At 39.5% G+C, this 20,090-nt stretch overlaps 2 protein-coding genes across 2 annotated transcripts in view; one reads left to right on the forward strand and one right to left on the reverse strand.

Moving 5' to 3' along the window:
* The window catches only part of DMXL2 (Dmx like 2), a 47,450-nt gene extending 45,119 nt beyond the window's left edge, over positions 1–2,331 (forward strand). The window contains exon 44 of the mRNA XM_050978368.1: positions 862–2,331. Coding sequence (XP_050834325.1) covers positions 862–1,071 — 210 coding nt within the window. The 3' untranslated portion in view covers positions 1,072–2,331. The remainder of the gene's footprint in view (positions 1–861) is intronic.
* A 103-nt stretch (positions 2,332–2,434) lies between these two features.
* On the reverse strand, positions 2,435–19,882 carry GLDN (gliomedin). Its single transcript, XM_009089922.4, has 10 exons — positions 19,769–19,882; positions 15,940–15,991; positions 13,812–13,829; positions 13,066–13,164; positions 12,737–12,883; positions 11,970–12,095; positions 9,207–9,290; positions 8,998–9,123; positions 8,144–8,294; positions 2,435–4,798 (listed from the first exon to the last, which is right to left on the reverse strand). Exons 1-10 carry the CDS (start codon positions 19,799–19,801, stop codon positions 4,342–4,344), a joined length of 1,293 nt encoding a protein of 430 aa, XP_009088170.2. The 5' UTR covers positions 19,802–19,882; the 3' UTR covers positions 2,435–4,341.
* Positions 19,883–20,090: the final 208 nt, after the last annotated feature.

The following is a 20,090-nucleotide window of genomic DNA, read 5'->3' on the forward strand; positions in this document are numbered from 1 at the left end:
TTAAGTGGATAAAGCAAAGTGCAGGGTTCTGAAATCTTACCTTTGTTTCTCACTCACTTAAAAATATTCTGGGTTTGCTGTTGGACATTTCTTTGTAACACAGGGGGCGCTCAGCAACTTCAACATCGTGTAAAGTTTCTGTGTCACCAAGTTCTATTTTTTTCTCCTGATGCTGTAGCCCCAGACAGCTACTGAGAGGTCAGAGTAGCAAGAAACAAACACCAGCACGAAAACAAGTGAACAAAACAAACAAACACCAAAAAAAAAAAAAAAAAAGCCACCACAGTCATTGTTTTAAGGGCCATTTTACCTGAATCCTAAGGGAAGGAAATACAACATGGTAAAGAAAAGGTGAATAAGAGTTTCTTTCCTTTTCTGGATGACTGCTTTACAGGGGCTTTCATGGCCTGGCCTTGCTGAGGCTCCTGCTGCTTAGGACACAACAGGCAGCTGTGCTTCCTACCACTCTGCACACTTACTAATTGTGCAGCTTACTCTCTGCAGCATTCTTCAGCAGGAAAGCATTTCCAGCTGCTGAAAAGCTGACAGTAGTCATCTTGAATGAAAATGCAACCTTTCCATTTCTGCAGCTTTCCTGGGGGCAGCTGGGAGAAGGATCTGATCAGGTAACATAGGGAAGCTTCACCCTGCCCAATACCCAGCTGATCCACAGTAAGGCAGCCTTACACTGCATCAGCAGCCTCTCAAGACTCTTGGACTTGTAGTAATTGTTGCAATGAGGCCACAAAAAATATTCTTTATCTTTCTCAGTAGAGTTTAGAGCAGCCAGGAGTCTGAAACATTAGGGGGAAAATAGAAATCCTTTAATATTCATCTCCTTTTGTCATTCTTTCGATACAGGTGTGGAGACTGACCGGCTACAATTTAATTCACTCGTTTAAAAATGAACATGCTAAGCAATCCCTTTTCAGAAATATTGGTGCTGGTGTCACCCAGATTGAGACTGTGCAAGGCAATCGTATCTTCTCCTGTGGAGCAGATGGCACACTGAAAATGAGGGTTCTTCCCAATGCTTTCAATGTACCTTCAGGCATTTTTGACATTCTGTAGCGTTCTGTGAGCTAATCCTGGATTCTATAATGTCCCTATAAGTAGCTAAAAACACAGTGATGTGCACTGTGGAAAGAAAACATTGTGTTTCCTTTCAAATCAGTTACTGCAGCATTAAGTATTATGGGGAGAAAACCAACACTTTCACAACAGGTATATTTTGAATATGCCCATAAGGATCACTGGGGAGGAAATGCATGTGTACTGGATTGTAAAAGCAAGGAATTCAGCCCAGTACTGTTGGTCATGGGGGATTATTCCTCAGTGCCCCACAAGCTGCATTTTGTGAGTGTTGTAAAGATCCTGACAGTTGTCAGTCACTTCACAAGCACTGTGGCTCTACAAGTCAGTAAGCATTTCTGACGTGATTCTGATTACTTTTATTCCAGTTTTTCCCGCTAAATGAAGCATGTGTACAACTTCTCATTGTAAAATAGTTTAGTTTTAATTAAGGGTACTCAGTGTATTTGATTTCTGCAGGAAGTGTAATGGATGCAAACGCCGTGGAACATGTGCAATCAAGGATGTACTGTGAGAGATGTATCATTTTATGCTGAGATTCTTTTCCCAGTTAGTATTATTGCACAGTTGATACTGTAACTTGCACATCAATACATTTTTAAATGCGATGGGGTTTAATTTGCACAGTATTTTCCTTTCTTTCTGAGCTATGTTTTATATTGGACACCTGCCTTTACTTTAGGAATGTATTGTAAGCACTAAATGTTTGTAGTGAAGACATCCAGCATTCTAGTCAGCTTTGAGTTTTGAAAATCATTTGTCCAGAAAATACTTCATTAAATGAAGCTGTTAAGAGAATACCAATGGAACATATAATGCCACATTTCAGATGAATGTCAGGCTTTATGTGGCCAGCTAGTAAATAGTGGACAAAACTGGTAATTAAATTATTACCAGAGTATATTGTATAAACTATGCAGAGTTCAATATTGTTTGCTTGTAATATAACTAGCTACTGTTGTCAGATGTATTTTTCTGTTGTAAACAAAAAACATGTTCTTCAAGGACTGGAATGGATGTCTATGTATTTAAATGTTAACAAACTGTCTTATTCCTCCAATGAAATTTTGATGTCTGTGCTGTATTGTAAGATATTCTAGAATAAAAAGCACCTTTCTCCAAAGGTGATTTTAAATTGCAGCTTGTGAAGCAGGAGAAGTATGAAAAGAAGGAAGGGTAAATGTCACTGTTTAGTTTTCCCTTTGTAAGTTAAATAAATTACTTTTATTTCATGAAACAGCCCATTCTAGAACTCTTCCTTATATTTAAACAGATTTATCTAAATCTCCAGTACATTGACTGGATACTTCCTGAGTTAGCTTTAACTTGACCTCAGACTGTACTGAAATAAAAAAGATTAGCTGTTTACATTTTATTTTCAGCTGTTCTTGACAAGTGCAAGGTTAATAGAATTAAGTTCCACAGCTGCAAGAAGAAGAGAAAAAGAGTAGAATTTCCTTGATATTCCTTCTCCAAGAGATTGATCCAAGTGTTTCAACAATGTTATGCAGAAGTTTACCAAGCTTTGAGAAAGGTACATTATCTAGAAAATATCACATCTGACTTGAACTGTATTTGCCCGAGTATTTTGCTGACTTTAGGGGTATTTTAGCTGTATTGTGGTATTAGTATCACAATTCAGTTTTTGAAAAAGCACCACATTCAAACAAACATAAAAAAAACTAACAACCAAAACTTTCACACCCCCGTAAAAGTCGCAAGCAGCGCACAGAACTGTAGCTCTGGAGTGTGAAGTGTCACACAGGTATAGAGAGAATTTTTAGTCTGGAGTTCTGATGTATAAACTAGTTCAAAGTATTAATCATGATTTTTTGTTCCCTTCTGCATCTCTCTCTTTAGCATGCAAAGCCTTAGTGATTACATCAAGTATGCTGAGAAGAGCCCAGCCATCCCTGTGCCACACACTGGAGCTTAGCTGCAGCAGAGGGATTCCTCCAGCACATTTGCTAAACAAGGTTCTGCAGGCACAGACAATCCCAAATTCATTAATCCCTTCAACAGGGCCTGGATCACACAGGTATTAAACAGCTCAGTGCAGTTCAGGATTTAAATAACACTTTGCTTCTAAGTGTTTGAGTGTACTCCATGAACTTCAGCAATATGCACAGGCAGCTTAGAAATTCAGGTAGGGGTTTTCCAAGAGCATGATTTTGAATCTAGATACATAAAACAACAAGAGAGATTTTTGTTCCAACATTAAATTGAGAAATCTGAAATACCAGAACAAAATTAAAATAAAAAAATTCCTATTATTTCTCACCTTTAACTCAAAAATTTGCATGTGAATTGGCAGTCTCAGACTTATGGTTAACAACAGATTAAGTCACCAAGCAGTATGATGATTCTAAAAATAGTAGCAAAAAAGTATACCCTTCATTTTATGATTTCATTTGTGTGGATGAAGGTAGGGACATTTTATTTTAGTAATATGCCTTATTAAATAGCTATAAGCAAGTTATATTGGTATAGTTTGCATGGCACTGAGAGCCAAGTGAGAGTCTGCAGCAACACAAGAATCTCAAATACTGTTAAAAATGAAATTTTAATCATACAGGTTATGTCTTTAATTTTAAAGAAACACAATTCATGTCTATTCAGTTGTATTTAATGTCAATATTCCCATTTTCCTTTAGCTGGATTTTGCTTTTGATTATTAACACTTGATTTGACTAGTCAAATTTTAAGCTCTCTGCTTTTTTTTCTATTTAAACAAGTATTTCCATTCCCATTATTTTAACAGCTTTAAAACTTTGTCCAGAAAAAATGGTCACACAGAATCCATGGAAATTAAATGAAGGTGACAAAGGTATTTGTACACAAAAGTTCATTATTTAGGTGTTTATATTAGACCATCATTACAAATGATTGCAGAGAAGATGATTGTAAATAAAAGTTACAACTAGTCTCTGCTGAGCACATGACCATGGAATAATCAATGTACATTAGACACAATTATCAGCTGAGTAACGGGAAAAACAAAAATATGTCTATGCTGTGTGCCATCTGCAGTAGTGAACAACAATTTTTTAAAAAGATGAGGATGGCCAATGTAATTGAAGTGTGTTTATACAAGGGCACCTGATCTCCCTTTCATACACACTCACACACCACCAGCAGCAAACAGAAAATTATACCAAGTGAGGAGACCCCCATGTGTATGTCATAGAGCTTTAAACTGATCCTTTAGTCAAATGGAAAAATATATGTGAAAATGTGAAAATATATTCATCAGCCAAAATGGACTGGGTATACCATTAAGCTTCCATTCTCCCACGTGTACAAATTCTTGTCTCGCAGATTGTATGAAAGCATAGCAAGAACAGACTGTGAAGACCGTAACTTAAACCTTGCATCAATCTGCTTCCCTTCCAGTAAATCAAAAGCAAAACTTACTGTCATGTCCTTAGTGTCAGTGACATACAGAATGCCATATGCTATGAATGCATTACCAGCCTTGGACTTAGGATAGCTGGTATTGACGCGCCAATTGACTGAGAAGCTTTCTTCATCAACCTTGGCTACCATTATATTTTCGTCAATGCTTGAGGCATATATAATCCAAAGACCCTTCTCATCCACTGCTATGTTGAAATACGTCTTGGAGTTAGAGAAGAGGTAGTTCCTGCCCTGGTGTAATGCCTTTTTGATGTGCAGAGTGTCCAGCGAGTCTTTATCGAGCCCAAACCTGAAATGAGATACAGCAAGGATTCAGTCTGGGTGATCAGAGCTCATCACACACACACACACGGGGTGGTGAATCACTGATAGAGGTGGTGTTGAAAATACCTGGTCAAGGAGCATTCTGATGTCTTTTAAGATTAGGTTCTCAAAGAACCTTCCAAAATACCAGGAGAAAATTACCAAGTCATAACCAACCTCAAGGGCATGGATTTGCTTTTGGAAGGCTTCACTTTATTTAGTCTATGAGCTTTATTATCACCAAGATGAAAGAAGCAACTAAAAGGAATGGGTATGAAAAAGAATTGAATACCAGGTGAAGGCCCAAAACTGAGAAATGGAATCTATACAAAACTTTTCTTATGGACTAGGTGGGAGCTAAAGGAAGAAAATGTGATTGACCAAAGCAGCAGGAATGCTGGGCAGCTTCACCTAGTCTTGGAGTTTTTCTGATGAAAACACTCCAGATAATGCAGTGGTTTACTCAAGGAGACATCAAAGGAATTAAAATCCTACTTTTGCAGAGCCAAAATTGTGATCTTATGCTGGCCTCAATGGGACAGCCTGAATACTTCCATCTCTGATGTTTAAAATTGTTTTTATTCCTTGAGATTCCTTAAGAGGTTGATAATCTGAGGGCAGGAGCAGCTAAATCATGTTCCTTCACTGTTTTAGGAGTCTAACAGCTCCTCCTGAGACACATCTGCTGTCAGCATTTAATCACCCAAGAACACTGGGCTGCAGCAAAGGCAGGGAGAGCATGGCTTTACCTTTTTAAATAATGCCCTCTGCAAAGAAGCACGTTTCAGTGTCTGACTTCTCTCTCACTGTATAGCTCCGTGCTTCAAATAGAGGAAGCTCTTACTATTCAATAAAGGAATGTGCTACACTTGCAAGTATTTTTTCTGAAAAGATAAGCTTAATCACAGGAACAGTTCAGATCCAGGAAGATACAACACTGGGAGAATAATTTTTCTGTTTAAGCAGCATTGACAGCATATATTGGAAAAATCATGGCAAGAAAAGTCAGGAATACCCAACTTAGGTCATTCCACTCAGCTTTGGTAAAACTCACATCTGCAGCAACTTCATATTCCAGCAGCATGTATGTATAATATTAAAAAAAAAAAAGTTAAAGGCTGGAAAATATTTGAGAAATACATGTGTCAGCCCTGTTAATTTTGTTAATTGCTTCACATCTATAAATAACCTCATGCAAGGGCTAGAAGGACAGACCTTAACGGGACGAGTTGGTCAGAAATGCAGATTTTTTCAGGATTGTTTTCTATAAAAAGCCAACAAGATAGAAAGCACCTCAAGATTCATTAGAAATACACAAGTTCTGCAATACACAACACCATACTTTTCCTGTTATTTATACATGAAAAACTGGAAGAGAACAAAAAAGTGAGGTTTAATTCCCAGGTTCTCTTGGGCTCCTCCAAACAGGGATAGTTCAGCCTGGAATTCCAAATGGTTCTGAAAGTCTTTAATCTTCTGACATCTTGGGGTAAATGACAAGATACAGTGTAATAGTTTCATCAACAACCAGAACTCAAGCTACAAACGTTTTTCTGATCACTAATATCAACAAAGTCAACCAAAAATAACAGAGATAGTAAAGCATGTTATGAAACAAAGTAAAAAGAATGAAATTATCACAATGTTAGAGGTCTGACCATTATGAGAAAACCTGCCAAGGTTCAGACAAACCTAGTTTTACTTGCTTTTAAATATGACAAGAAACTCATTTTGAATGTTTTTTCAACATTTTTTAAATGGACTAACCAGATCCTCACCTCTACTTTCCATTAAAACAATACAACAACTCCCAGAAGCTTTTATGGAGCCCAAATTCAAGGTCTTCAATGTCATAGAATCCTTAGTGCCTCATTCTGTCTGTGCTGAAGGTAAATAATCTCAGAGTGAAGAAAAGAACAGAACAGAACAGAAAGGCCATTTCTCAGCAGCTCCTTGAGAGGATTTGAAAATTCCAGAAATAGTTTGTGTTCATCTGTACATGAAGGCATTTCCCAATTAACGGTATTCAAGCAAAGGTGAGGAATCTCTGCCCTACCACTGTGTGTTGCTTCAACAGTGATGGTCTTTTACAGATTACCAGAGAAAAAGCCAAAATATGTTTAAAGGGGGCTGCCAAAAAGTGAGCTTGTGCTTGGCAGAATAAATATTATAGAATCCTTGCAGCTTGCTCACATTCCTTGGCATGCACATGAATATAGGAAGGCAGCACTCACACCTGCTTGGGAACAGACATCAAAGTATGGTAAATGTTCTTGGCTCAGACATCAGAGTCGTGTAAGAACTTGAAAGCACAAGCAATCTTTCACTTGCCCTTGGACTGTCTTTGGCTCTTCCCACAAGGTGAGATTCTGGGGCTGATTTGTATTGTTTGTCTCTGTCCTCTGTAGAAAGTTAAATAAGAGATGTAATTCTCAGTTCTAGTTTGGGGAGATATATCAGAAAAGTAGTAGAAACTACTATTATGAGGAAATTAAACACTGGAGCCACTCCCCACCAGTGGAATGTGCAATTCTCCAGGTCGCCCTGTCCTCAGCAGGTGCCTCAGTGCACCCCTCTGTGCCAGCAGCATTCCCTGCTGCTGCCAGCCAGAGCAGAGCGCAGCAAGGGCTCTGCAAAGCCAAATTTCCTGAGTAGGCCATGGTCCCAAAACCACCCACCTACACCTCCCACACTGCAGCTGAACCACTTCTGACTCAGATGCAGGTAGGTACACAGCTTACTCTTCCAAATGTAATCCTTTCTTCTGGTACCCAAATTCCTTAGTCAGTTCTCATTTCTTTCTTGTGATTGTGAACACAGCAAAGAATCCAAGCTGAAGAACACCCACAGCAATGTAATGTTCAATAGAACCTGAATCTACCTGGTTGGATCCCGGGAGAGCCTAGAGGAGAATTTGTTGTCCTCTCTGCACATGGCATCTTGTTCATCCTGGGGACCTATTGCTCTATGACATGGTAACTGCAGAGGTGAACCCCTGAGACACAGGGCTGAACAATGCCTAAAGAATTGTCACGGCAGAGTAGTGGTCCTGAGCTATTCTCCCAGTTTTCCTTTTCCCACAACATCTGCACACACAAAGTGGAAGGCTGGTGGCCCATATTTTTGTTACAGACTGGAAAGGATTAATTGTTCTGTTCTGGAAAAAGCTCTGAACCATTCCTCTGTTCTTCCTGTTTAGGTAGGACCAAAAAGAAATACAAAATGCTACAAGGAGAATTGTCTGCTTTTCTGAGGTTCAGCTCTGGCACTCCAACCCATTGCTCCTCCTTTCACAACTTCACTTGTCTTAGGCCAACTAGCTTTGACTTACTTCCGAATGTAACTGGCTCCTCCCTGATGGTAGTAGAGATGATTGTTTTGTACTGCATGACCACATCCATAGTAAAGTCCTGTGATGTTAATGATCCTATAGCTGTCATTCAGCAAGGCATCAACATTTTCATATTCTTTTATATAGTTTCCTAAACAAAGAGCAAAACATGTTAAAAAAAAAGGACTGTCATTTCATTCATCTAATTTTGTGATCTCTATACTGAAGTTCAGTCTCTATTGCAAGTCCATCTCAATCAACTACCAGACAAACAGTATTTGTGTTTTCAATAGTGGTTCAACTTGCTGGAATGTGAAAAAAGAATCCAGAGACACACAAAAGTAATCTGTAGAAAAGATGATCAAGAGCCTGCTTCCCACAAACCTAATGGGTCCTCATTCTGAACACAGTTGATGTGTATGCACTTAGGTCCTGGGCATTTTCCTGCACTAAATGTAGCTTATGCAGCAGTTGCCTCATTTTCATGCCTAGCTAAATGAAAAGGCAAAACTCCAAGCTACAATTTTAGGAAGTAAAGCCATAGGAAACAGAAACTCTTGAAAGAAAAGGATAAAAAGCTACAAACAATAGACATTTAAACTTGGATTTATTAAAAAAAACACCCCAAACATAAAGCTATTTTAAAAATCTGATGTTGACTCTGAAAATGTCTAAAGATACTACAAATGCCTACAGCCATATGTATAGTTAAATATTAAACAGGTAATATGGAAAATATTCTGAAAAAGATGTGGGTAAAAACTCATCATTCTTACAAGTTTAGGTTGAAAGGATTAAGGAAGAAATGTCAGGATAAAAACAGATTTTTGGTCAGTGACTACTACTAAAAATACCTGAAAAATGTGTGGTGAGCCAAATCCTTTCATCACTTATGTTTGCAGGTTCCCTCATCCAAGTTCCAAACGTCTGCTGTACCCTGACATACTGGTCAGGACTTCCTACAGACCTTATGACACATTCTGGTGGGGAAAAAAGCACATGTCCATGATCTGTGACACTGAGAGAGAAAGGAGCACTCCAGTCACACTTTGTAGCAGATTACCAGCTTTATTTGAAGGGAGATCTGGGGTTCTGTCTTCAGCCTTTCCAGCAAGGGTATCATCATTTGGTGCACCACATATCTCATCTAGGGTGGAGGGAGAAAGAGAAAAATGACATGTTTTACCCTGTTTGACATGATAGATGGACACACCAGTGACTTCACTAAAATAAAGGAATGATAACTGGGATTGGTGTGGTCAAAAATGAGATAAGAAAAGACTTGCTCTCACTTCTGCCAAGGAAATGAAGTGTTGAGGCTGACAGTCAACTTTGAGAAGTAACTAATTAAATCAACAGATTTAGTTCCTTAGCTGTAAATTTCTGAGTAGCCACTTAGGAAGGAAGAGTTGCCCTTTTAATGAGATAATTGCAGGCAGCTGAGGTAGCTGGGAAATGGCTGATTTAGTAGTAGGACAAAAAGCATTTTCTTGGGAAGGAGTGGTTGTTAAACTCAAAACCTTGATGCACAAATCCCCAAAGACCAGAAGAGAGGGTGGATCCTGTAGGCAACACAGAACAGTTTGTTCATACTGATAATGCCTGAGACAGCAATAAAACAGTAACACATGCACTGAGTACATAATGCATGATCTTGACATCTGAGCCACTAAAGAAGCAGGATGAAATACTAAGGGAAATGACACATTATATTATTGACACACATAGAAATGGTTAGAATCACATTAGAATCAAACACCTGGAAATATTTTTCTCCATCCCACAGCAATTTAAGGTCTAGCTGGCTGGATTTGCTCTTAGCATTCACTGTTAGGACAATGCATGAATTAAATTATTTATGGACCATTTTCTTTAGAGCCAGGTATCTCTTCTGCCCTTAAAACAATGTGACATATTTCAGTTTGCTTAGAATGAATAACCACAGAGAACAGTTCTCATCTTTTTGCTGGTTTCATTGTAGCCTTGTTTTCTAATTCCATTCTTAACTTTTATCTCCAGCATTCCACACTGCTTTACACACAGGCCGCACATTTTTTAGACTTCCATTTTCATTGTTGCCTTCTGATGTATTACTAGAATTTACAGGTCTGTGATGAAGTTTAAGTGACAAAGATAGTTAAAAATAGGAAAAAATATGAAGTAATGCTGAAAGGGTACCATGACATTCAGGAAAGAAAGGACAGATAATACTGCATTGTTGTTTTCGCCTTTAGGTCATATCCTCCTTTTGTTCATGCAGAAGAAAACTACTCCAGGATGGAGCAAGAACAACATGTATTTCTCCCTTCCATTATCTAGGCCATTTGGTGAGATGACATTGAAAGTTTGCAAGTGATCACAGTGTATCTCCAAGTGAGGCACAAACAGTCCACCCAGCCATGGTAAGCTGAATGCCTACAGCTAGAATTTACCAATCCCTCGAGATCCCCTTCCAGCTTCTGATCCCAGAATGCTACCAGAATATTTCAAAAAACAAAATCACTCAGCAGAAATTATAAATTGCAATGCACAAGTTGATTTTTCTTGGACTGATTCTAACAGATGCAGTTGACTGAAGGAGCAGTTCCCTGTACAGCAGTTTATCTAAAACTATAGGATAGCCAAGGGCCAGCCCAGTGTTTGCAGCAGAGCTGAGTGCCACTATATGCCTTTGAGAATATTTGTAATACTTCCAGCTGCATGGATTAGAAAGCAACTAAAATTAAAGAGACAGTTTTCAATCAGAGATTCTTATGGGAAATTTTCACTACTTTCCTCCCATCAAAAACCAAGATAAATATCCTGCTGCTTCCTATCATAAAATATTCTGGTTGAGAGTTAATGGAGTTTAGAAGTCATTAAAACTATTCATTTGGTCTGTTGGGGGAAGGTGGGAAGGATGAAGCAGAGATGTTCTTGTTTCTTCCAGAATTCACTAAAGTACCAGAGAGAAAAAATATACCTGCACTTCCAACTAATTATTCCCTTCTCTTGAAGAAACTAAGTTTTACCAGATTCAAAATTTATTTTGAAAAAGCCAGGCTTGTATTCTTATGCAATAAGTTAATTACAATTGTAATTCAGCATATGTATTTTCTTTCCTTGAAAGAGTAATGAATATTTAATTACAAAATTTGAATTATTCATTGAATTTTGGTAATAAGATCTCATGGTTTGTTGAGTTATAAAACGTAAAAGCTCATTGAGGAAGACCTCATCTTTGCAGTTATTTGAGTGTAACTCCCATTTTCCTGCTGCAATTTAAGATCCATCAGAAATCCATCAGAGAGCTTATCCTCCAAAGCATTTCAGTTCATTTCAACACTTGAAAAGAGGCCACCTGAGCAAATGGCCCAATTATCTCATACAACAGCTCATGCATTTCTGAATTTCAAATAGGATGAGATTTCTGCTCCAGCTCTCTCCCATCCATTGTAAGGGAGGAGGAGCCCAGGAGACTCTCTGGGCTCTGTTCTGACACGTCAGTGTCCAGAATCAGGGTTTATAGTTACATCTAAAATTAAATATTCATTATCTAAAAGCCAGCTGTTTCAGCTGCATTTCTCTTACTTTCCAAATTTATCCCACCTGATAGAAAACACCATTTATAAATACTTTGCCTGAGCATCACCAAAATTAAAAGACTAAGGTGAAGATAGCCTGCTGCCTTACACAAACTATTTCAGCAAAGCACCTGAGCACATGTTCAGCTTTAAGCTTTTGCAGTTTTAGTGGTGCCACCAAAACTATGATCATGCTTAGTTTTGAGCCTTAAAGCAATGGTTGAATCTTGGTTGAATGGAAAAGAGCTCTGGAAAGCACTGACCTGTGCATTTGCTGCTGTAGATGTTGTCCTGAAGCTCCACATTGGCTTTACCTTTACGTTTTCCTGGAGGCCCTGGGGGTCCAGGAGGTCCAGGGGGCCCAGGAGGTCCAGGCTCACCTTTTGCACCTGGGTACAAAATGCAGTGTCAGGACACAGCCCTTCCCCAGGCAGCAAGAAACCTGCAGAGAGCTGTATGTGTCCACAGGACATCCACAGAACAGCCTCTCTCTTTCTTAAGAGGATCCTGAGTACAGAATATGGTGCAATAAACTCTGAAATGCTGTTTGTTAGAAAGTGAACCAGATAGAGCTTCACAAGGAGTAGGGCATCAATGCATTTTATCTGTCTGGATTACAGGCCCATTAGAGAGTTACCATTTCAGATGCTACACTGCTATAATTTTACACAGTTTATATTTGGCTGCTTCATGTATTCCTGAGGGGAAATCTGCCCCTCATTCTATAATAGAAAAATAAAACTACACTGAAATAAGGAGCAGGAGGAAGTCAATTGTATGAAAGCATTCTGGAAAGGGTGCAATTCACATTTCAACCCAAAGGCCAGGCAGAAAGGTTTTTGTGAAGACTTGTCTTGCAAAGAGAACAATCTCTTGTGCATAGCAATACTCAGACTTCCCTGTGTATATAAACCCTATTTGAACAGGTTGGTCCTGCCCTTGCAGATCACATTCATGCCTCATAAGTGGAGCATATCTTTTTCTGAAAGTACACTGCTGCAAAAGAACCCCCAAGAGAACTTTTCCATACCTTCTAATATCACGTCATTGTTTGCATCCCCTTTTTTTCTCTTGGATCCTCTTGCACCTTTTCCTCCTGGTATACCATCCTTGCCAGGTAAACCCATTTCTCCTGGTTCTCCTTTCTGTCCTTGATCACCTTTTGGTCCTGGCAAACCTAGAAATAAAAACCATTTCAGTATCAATAGCCCTGCTCCAGTATTAAGCACCAATTAATAAATATTTTTACTACAAACCATATTCACTCTAGTTATATTTTTCACCTGTATTTAGCTGGATAGCTGTAATTTCTTTGGATTTCAAAGCAGCATTGTAACCTAATATGAAAGGAAGCTATACCTATTTTTCCTCTTTTTCCATTTACTCCTGGTTCTCCCTTTTGTCCTGGAGGTCCTGGAATTCCATCTGATCCATTGTAGCCAGGCAGCCCAGGAGGCCCTGATCAAACAAACAGCATAACTGAATTTTCACTGTTGAATCCAAGTTACCCTGAAATCTACTATATTTACATGCAGCATGTTTATATGTATATTTAAACCCCAGCAAAACATAACTCTTACTTTTCTGATACAGAGAATTATTCCAAGCACTCTCGCAGGTTAAGCAGCACAGAAAGAAAACAAGTAACCATTCTTAACATAGCCTTGCAACCACCTGAGTGAGAACTGAGACAGAATTCAGTAAGAAACGAGGAAAAGTTATGGGGGTGGTGGGAGGGTGTAATCAGTAACCAGTATTCTTTTAAAAGATGGTTTCAATGTTAAATTAAAATACCATTTCCTTGGGAGGTTAATATATGAATTCATCTCTTCACCTAGATGCTACTTAAACATATTAATTTGGTTTTGATCAAATGTTCTACTCCCTCCACTAGAAAATTAAAATGTCTGAGACCTCCCCTCCCTCAGAAGAGGTATGAACAGACTTAAACACAAGCATTACAAAGGCAGGCAGTCATTCAACCCTCCCTTTAATTAGCAAAGGAAGACAATTTTGTGAAAGATACATTTCTGTATTTCAATGTTTTGTACCAGCAACTGTTTCAACTACCCCCAAATGTTACTGCAGTTGTCCAAGTGTCTTACCTGGGGGTCCTGGGGGGCCTATAACAAGAGAAAAAAAAACACACAAGAAAGAAGAAATGTTGAGTTTAACCTAGCAAGAAAACAAAGCAATTCCAAACTGATCTGATGAGCACTGGATCAGAAGAGTAAAAGGGTAAGAAAATCTTTCCAATTTCAAAATGAGCATCTATCTGTTTAACTGCTTTGTATTATAAAAAACCATCTGAGCATTAGCAGTAACTCAGACTTGCCAAAAGAGTAACACCTTTACATAAACATGTTTTGCTTTTTTCAAATTTCAATTGATAAAGGTTTGGCAACAACCTCTGCAATGAAACCTCACTGTCAGGGGCTTTGGTGCCTTCACAAAGCCATGGATGCAAGACACCTCACAGTCATATTTCCTTTATGTGAGTGTTCTTCAAAAACCTCTTCTAGTGGAAGAATATTAGCTTTATAATACTGATGAATGTCACAAACAAAAATCCTGTTGGAAATGCACGTTAAAAATACACCCCACACTTCTCTGTGTTTTACAGATTGCAATTCAGGACTCAGACAATTTAAATAGGAAAAGAAAGTCTTGTCATTAATATCAACAGTCAGACTTTTCACATGTGATAGTTATCCAGTCTGGATCAAGCTTCCCACAGAAACTGGTTGGTACATTTAGAAATTGGACCTGCTTCAGTCATTCAGCAACTTGTAATACAGAAAAATCTGTATTACAGATCTCACTCTCTTACACAGCTGAGATGTAGGGCCCTAAAGAGAAGCAGGCATAGCAGGCAAGAGTAAAGAAATATTAACCAGAACAATGTCTGTGATCCCCAATATACATCAAAAAATTTTTTTAAATGGAAAACCAGTTGGAGAATACAAAGGTGACAGTTGCAATTAAAGAACCAAATCAACTCTGTGAACATTTTTATCCAGCCAAAGTACTGTCTTGTTTCAACCAAACTTTTTACAACAGAAAATAACAGTAATTACTAGATTTCCCTAAAGATGACAATTTTCAGCATTAATTATGAAGCATTATGAGTAAAGTGAAAACCATTTTTCAACACCATTATAGGAATCATCCCTTTTAATCAGTACAGGCAGTAATATCAGTTAACATCTTTCTGCCAGTTTTCCAGTCAATGGCTATTTCTTTCACACTGTGTTTCATCCATTAGTGCAATAAATTCCTTCCTCATCCCTAAAGCTGAGGCTCCTTGTACAAGTGTAAGATACATAGGAAAGGTGCTTGAAAAGCCACAAATGTCCTTGAGGCCTACAGCAGAGAAAGCCACTCATGTAATGGTGTTAAGAGAGAAAAAGGTGCAAAAGGCACCAAGAAACATGAATTTACAAGTCTGAAACCCAAAAGAACCAAAACTTAGATTGTCTGTGGTTCAGCGACAGTTGCAATCAGAACTGATGTACAGCTCCAGAAATATTATTTTACATCTGTGTGTCCAATGGTAGTTGTCATTTATGTTTAATCAGTTGAGTCAAATGGACCTTATTGAAAATTCAAACCAGACAGCAAGTAAAGCCTTTTCTATAACTCATAAATCTGGCTTCTTTCTAATCTTCTCATTTCCAAAAGGAACTGTGACAGTTCTGTGACAGACCTCAAAGCTGGACCATAGCTCTTAAATTGGCTGCTACCAGACACTCTTCACCAAACCCCACAAAACTTTCCACACCCTCTCAGGACTCAGCCATCTGCAGCTCCAGGTCCTCACTGGTGACATGTGACTTCACTAAGTGCCACTGCTCCACTGCAGTTGTAACGATGGGAGCACATTTCTACCCCCTGCATCTTCCTCCCGTGGTAGGCCTGAAGTGTGACATGTGCAAAAATATTATGACTAAGCCTCAACTGGCATTTGAAACATCCAAGTCTAAAAGATTTGCTTATGAAAATTACATCAAAGAGAAATGGCTCCAAGAAGCATCAATTGAGCTCTTTAAAGTCCATCATTTATATTCAGAGGGTACAGATAAGTCCCAAAGTGGTACATATTAACCTTTTTTAAAATTCTGATAAATAGCAGGTTTTTGACACAGTTATTGACTGTATTTCAGGTTCTTTGAAAACACTGTTTCTGGGTTCCTGGAGGTAACATAGGTGTGATGCTTCAGGCAGCAAACATACCTGTTAAACATATCCCTTTTGTGCTGTTACACAAATCCACCATCACTCGGACCTAATATTGCAAAGAAATTAAAGTTGAAAACATAAAATTGAAAACTTTTGATTTCATAAAAGTATCTGGTTCACTTTACCTACAGAGATAATTCCAAACCAACAGCTACAACTGGCCCTCTGTGCTTATTAGAATAAGCTACTCACAACACTGTAACACTGTGACACCATCCCCATCTCTTTGGGCAGTGTTTCTCTCATAGGACTCTGTTCAATAGACCTCAGTTTAATCCTTACTGAAAATATGAATAAAATATTGGGCAGACAACTCCATACATCACTTAGCCATTAAATTTCACACATTACTGGAACACATGTGGTCATGTGGTTGTCCATGCATGGACACTATCAGCAGAAGGTATTAAAATCCAATTATCAGCCAATAAAAACTACATTCAATTTTATTTTATATTTGTATTAAGTGATGGAAGCTTTTCTAATGAAGCATAACCCAGGGAGAAAGATGACCTGTGTTCCAAGTAAGCAATTTCTTATCTTTGAATAACCGAGATGTGCAAATTTGAAATTTCATCCACTCAAAATAATTCAAGCAAAAAGACAAGTCTTTATTAAATCAAGCTGGAAGACACATTCATAAATATGCTTTTAATCTAGAATAGACTGAAATTTATCAATAGAGGAGTCATCTTTACAAAATACACAGTTCTTGGCTGAGTAAATATTCACATTGCATGTCCTGCATAATGAGAGTCAACACTACAACATTTTGTGACTCATCAAAACAAACAGCAGAAATATTATGATCATGATCTCTGGAAGTCCCTCAGCTCTCTATGGAAAGTCTTATGTTTATAGCCAGAAAACAAAGGGTCACTATTTCAGGGCTGTGCAATGAGTGATAATTTATCAACCATTTACCCAGAGCTGCACATTTGTTGCTCCTTGTGCAGTTACTAACTACAATTAATAGAAATTAATGGAATGCACTAGTCCCAAAAGACAGAAGGAACAAGTGCAAGGCAATCTGAAAGGCAGATTGAAGTTTAATCCTAGCAAGGTTATTTGCCACTGCCAGTCATTATTTTTTAAATTAATGTATCATTACTTTCAACTACCAAATCTAACAGACTCAAATAGAGGACAATTAGTTTAGTGGAAAGTATCCTTTTGCTGCAAAACCAAAGCATATTTGACAATGAGTTCCTGTTCTGTCTGATACCTGCTGAGAATGTACTGATTCCAGACTGTACTGGAACAGTACATTTAGAATTTCAGACTCAGTTTAAATTAGCTGAGAAGTGCTAACTGATTTTGAATATCAGAATATGCTTGTTTTCTTTCCCCTCACACTGCTCAAAAACACTTGGCTCCTACCCTGTCATTCGTAAAATACATCTTGTCCATGTGCACTCTAATTCTAACTGCATTTTAATTTAAATAGTTCTGTTGAGGATGTTGAAGTGATTACAACTTGCTTTGGGGCCCTCCAATTACCTCAGCAGCACTACTTTTACCAGTCAGTGCAGTTCAGATGACAATGACAAAACATGGCACTCCAGAAGTGCAAATAGCCTGTGACAGAACCTCCAGCTTAGCTATGAAAGATACCATTCACAACCAGCATCATCACTAAGAAAAGCTACAGATAAAAATATCTTATTTAAATGCTAAAATCTAAGTTTTCTGATGGAGAAATGGTGGAAAAATAAAAATAAAATAAAGTAAACCCCCAAACTATGAAATATTACTCAGATAATTGGTAGCCACCATCTCTTGCACTGTCTTAAATCACACTTTGAATCTTACTGGCCTCTTACCCTCCCATCAGCCATCTGCAGCAGCAGATTTGCCAGTTTTCTATTTTTACTCACTTGCAAAATAAATATACGTGTACTTAAATAAGAGGCCCTGAACAAAAAATATGCTCATGTTATTGGAGCTGTCGTGATTTTTGCTGCCTGTGGTTATTTCAAAGATTGATGAACAGAGGGCACAGCTGTGTCCTGAGCAGGGGCTGTGCAGAGCAGTGGGACACTGATACCTGCAGTGGCCCTGCAGAAGTGCCTCCCCTGCCAGAGAGAAGCTGCTCAGACCAAGTCTCTGTTCAGGCCCACATTCAGCAGGGGCCCCCAGGATCACAGGGGTCATCCCACCAACTCTGAGGAACTTTGTCTCACACCACAAAAGTAGCCAAGTCTTCAAATTACATTAGTGGGAGTTAGATTCAAAATACAGAAATGCAGGAGTGGGAGGAGGGGGTGCTTGAATATTTTTCTAAGGATTCTTTTCCCCTTGAGCAAGTGATTCTGCACACAGTTACACACTCTCCTGAGCAGTGGCCAGAATGAAAAAATGTTTGATGGGAGTAAGAATAAAAAGGCATCAAACCCTCCCAGGCAGCTCCCTGCAGGATACACAGGTTTAAATGAAGCACATCACACACAACATAGTCACAGTGGATATTTAGAGGCACAAGAGCACAGTCTGGCCACATGTTGTTCAAATATACACTATGTGCTCTGTGCTAATTGGGGAGGGCAAAAAAATTAATGTAATCTGTAATCATTGTGCCTGTTGACAGCAGAGTAGCACATTTAATGGCCACTGTCAAAATTATCCAGACACTCACCTGCAACTCATGATCCCAGTGTGAGCACCTAGCAGTAAATGGCATTGACTGTCTTCAAGCCCTATCAGGATCAGAATCCTTTCCCCAATAATTTTATTTGTGGATCCTTTGGACTCAAAAAAGGAATTCATATCAGATAGAGCAAAACAAACTTCAGCTGCCAAATTCAGGGATGACTTTCTAAAAGAAGTTATTTAAAAGACAGTTTTGAGTACAAAACCATGTGACTTTACAGATTTTTACTTTTTGCAGAAGTCTTGTACTGCAAATTCTAAACTCAAAGCACAACAACTTAAAGGGCCTAGCTTAAAAAAAAATTATTCTGAAACCCAAACAAAGTCGTTATCAAGTCTCCATGCTTTGAACACCTGTGCTTGACACTTTCGTTAGCCCTCATATTAATGGAGATGGTATCACTGTAAAATGAGGATTGCAATAGTTTATTAACAAAAATGCCTTCAGAACACGACTGAAGAGGTATTTTCTGTAAACAGTTTTTTTAAACCAGCAATATTAATACATGAGTAAGAGCCTGAGTTACACTTTTGTGCACACAACCCTTACTGGGACAGTTTCCACTAAAGTTCTCACAACAGTAATATTTTTCTTGCATTTCTTCTCAAAATTCAAAAGCTTTCCAATCTATACAAAATTTTTCAACTGTACAATCTGTGTAATTTTTCAACTACATGACATTAGTTCCTACTGAGCAAGATCATTTTTTCACTGATGTGCAAAAAAATGTGCTGTTCTACCAGAGGACATACAGTTCTCCTGATCCATCAAATACCACCTCAAATTGAGCACTTACTGGAAGGGCATTATCAGTTTCAAAGAGATGTCAGGTGGTGTGCAGTGCCTCATGCCGAGATGCTGAACAGCACAAAACACACGGGGGCTCTGTTAGTGGTGTTAGTTTGAAAAACCGGGACCGCTGGAAACTGAAAGGCTTCTTATTGCGACGAAATTAAGGAGTTTCACTAAAACCCCAACCTCCCTCCCTTTGTGTAAGTCCGGTTTGTAAAGTTGGGCGGTACCCCGCGAGCTCTGAGCCCAGCATTCACAGAGCAGGCAGGAGCCAAGGCGAGCGTCCGCCCGGCGCGGCCGCTGCGCTCCCGGGGCCGCGGGCGAGCCAAGCCCCGGCTCTCCCGCCCCCCGGCCCGAGGGCAGCCCGCGGCGGGGCCGTACCGGCACCATGGAGTAGGTGAGCATCATCAGCATCTCGTCGCTCTCGGCGCGCACGTGGCCGCGGGCGCGCTCCCCGCGGCGGCTGCGCTTGGTGCGAGCGGCGGGCGGGGGCGCGGGCTGCAGCCCCCGCACGGAGCCGTTCCCCGCCGCCTCCAGCTCCCGCAGCGCCGCGCCGAGCTCCCGCCACTGCGCCAGCAGGAACAGCGTGCCCGCGGCGCTCAGCGCCGACAGCAGCCCCACGGCGGCCAGCAGCGCCCGCCCGGCCGCCGCCTCCATCGCCCCGCCGCGCCCGCACCGCCGCGCATTTATCGCCGCCCAGTGC

The sequence above is a fragment of the Serinus canaria genome, chromosome 10 (genome assembly GCF_022539315.1).
Source record: "Serinus canaria isolate serCan28SL12 chromosome 10, serCan2020, whole genome shotgun sequence".
NCBI classification, from domain to species: domain Eukaryota; kingdom Metazoa; phylum Chordata; class Aves; order Passeriformes; family Fringillidae; genus Serinus; species Serinus canaria.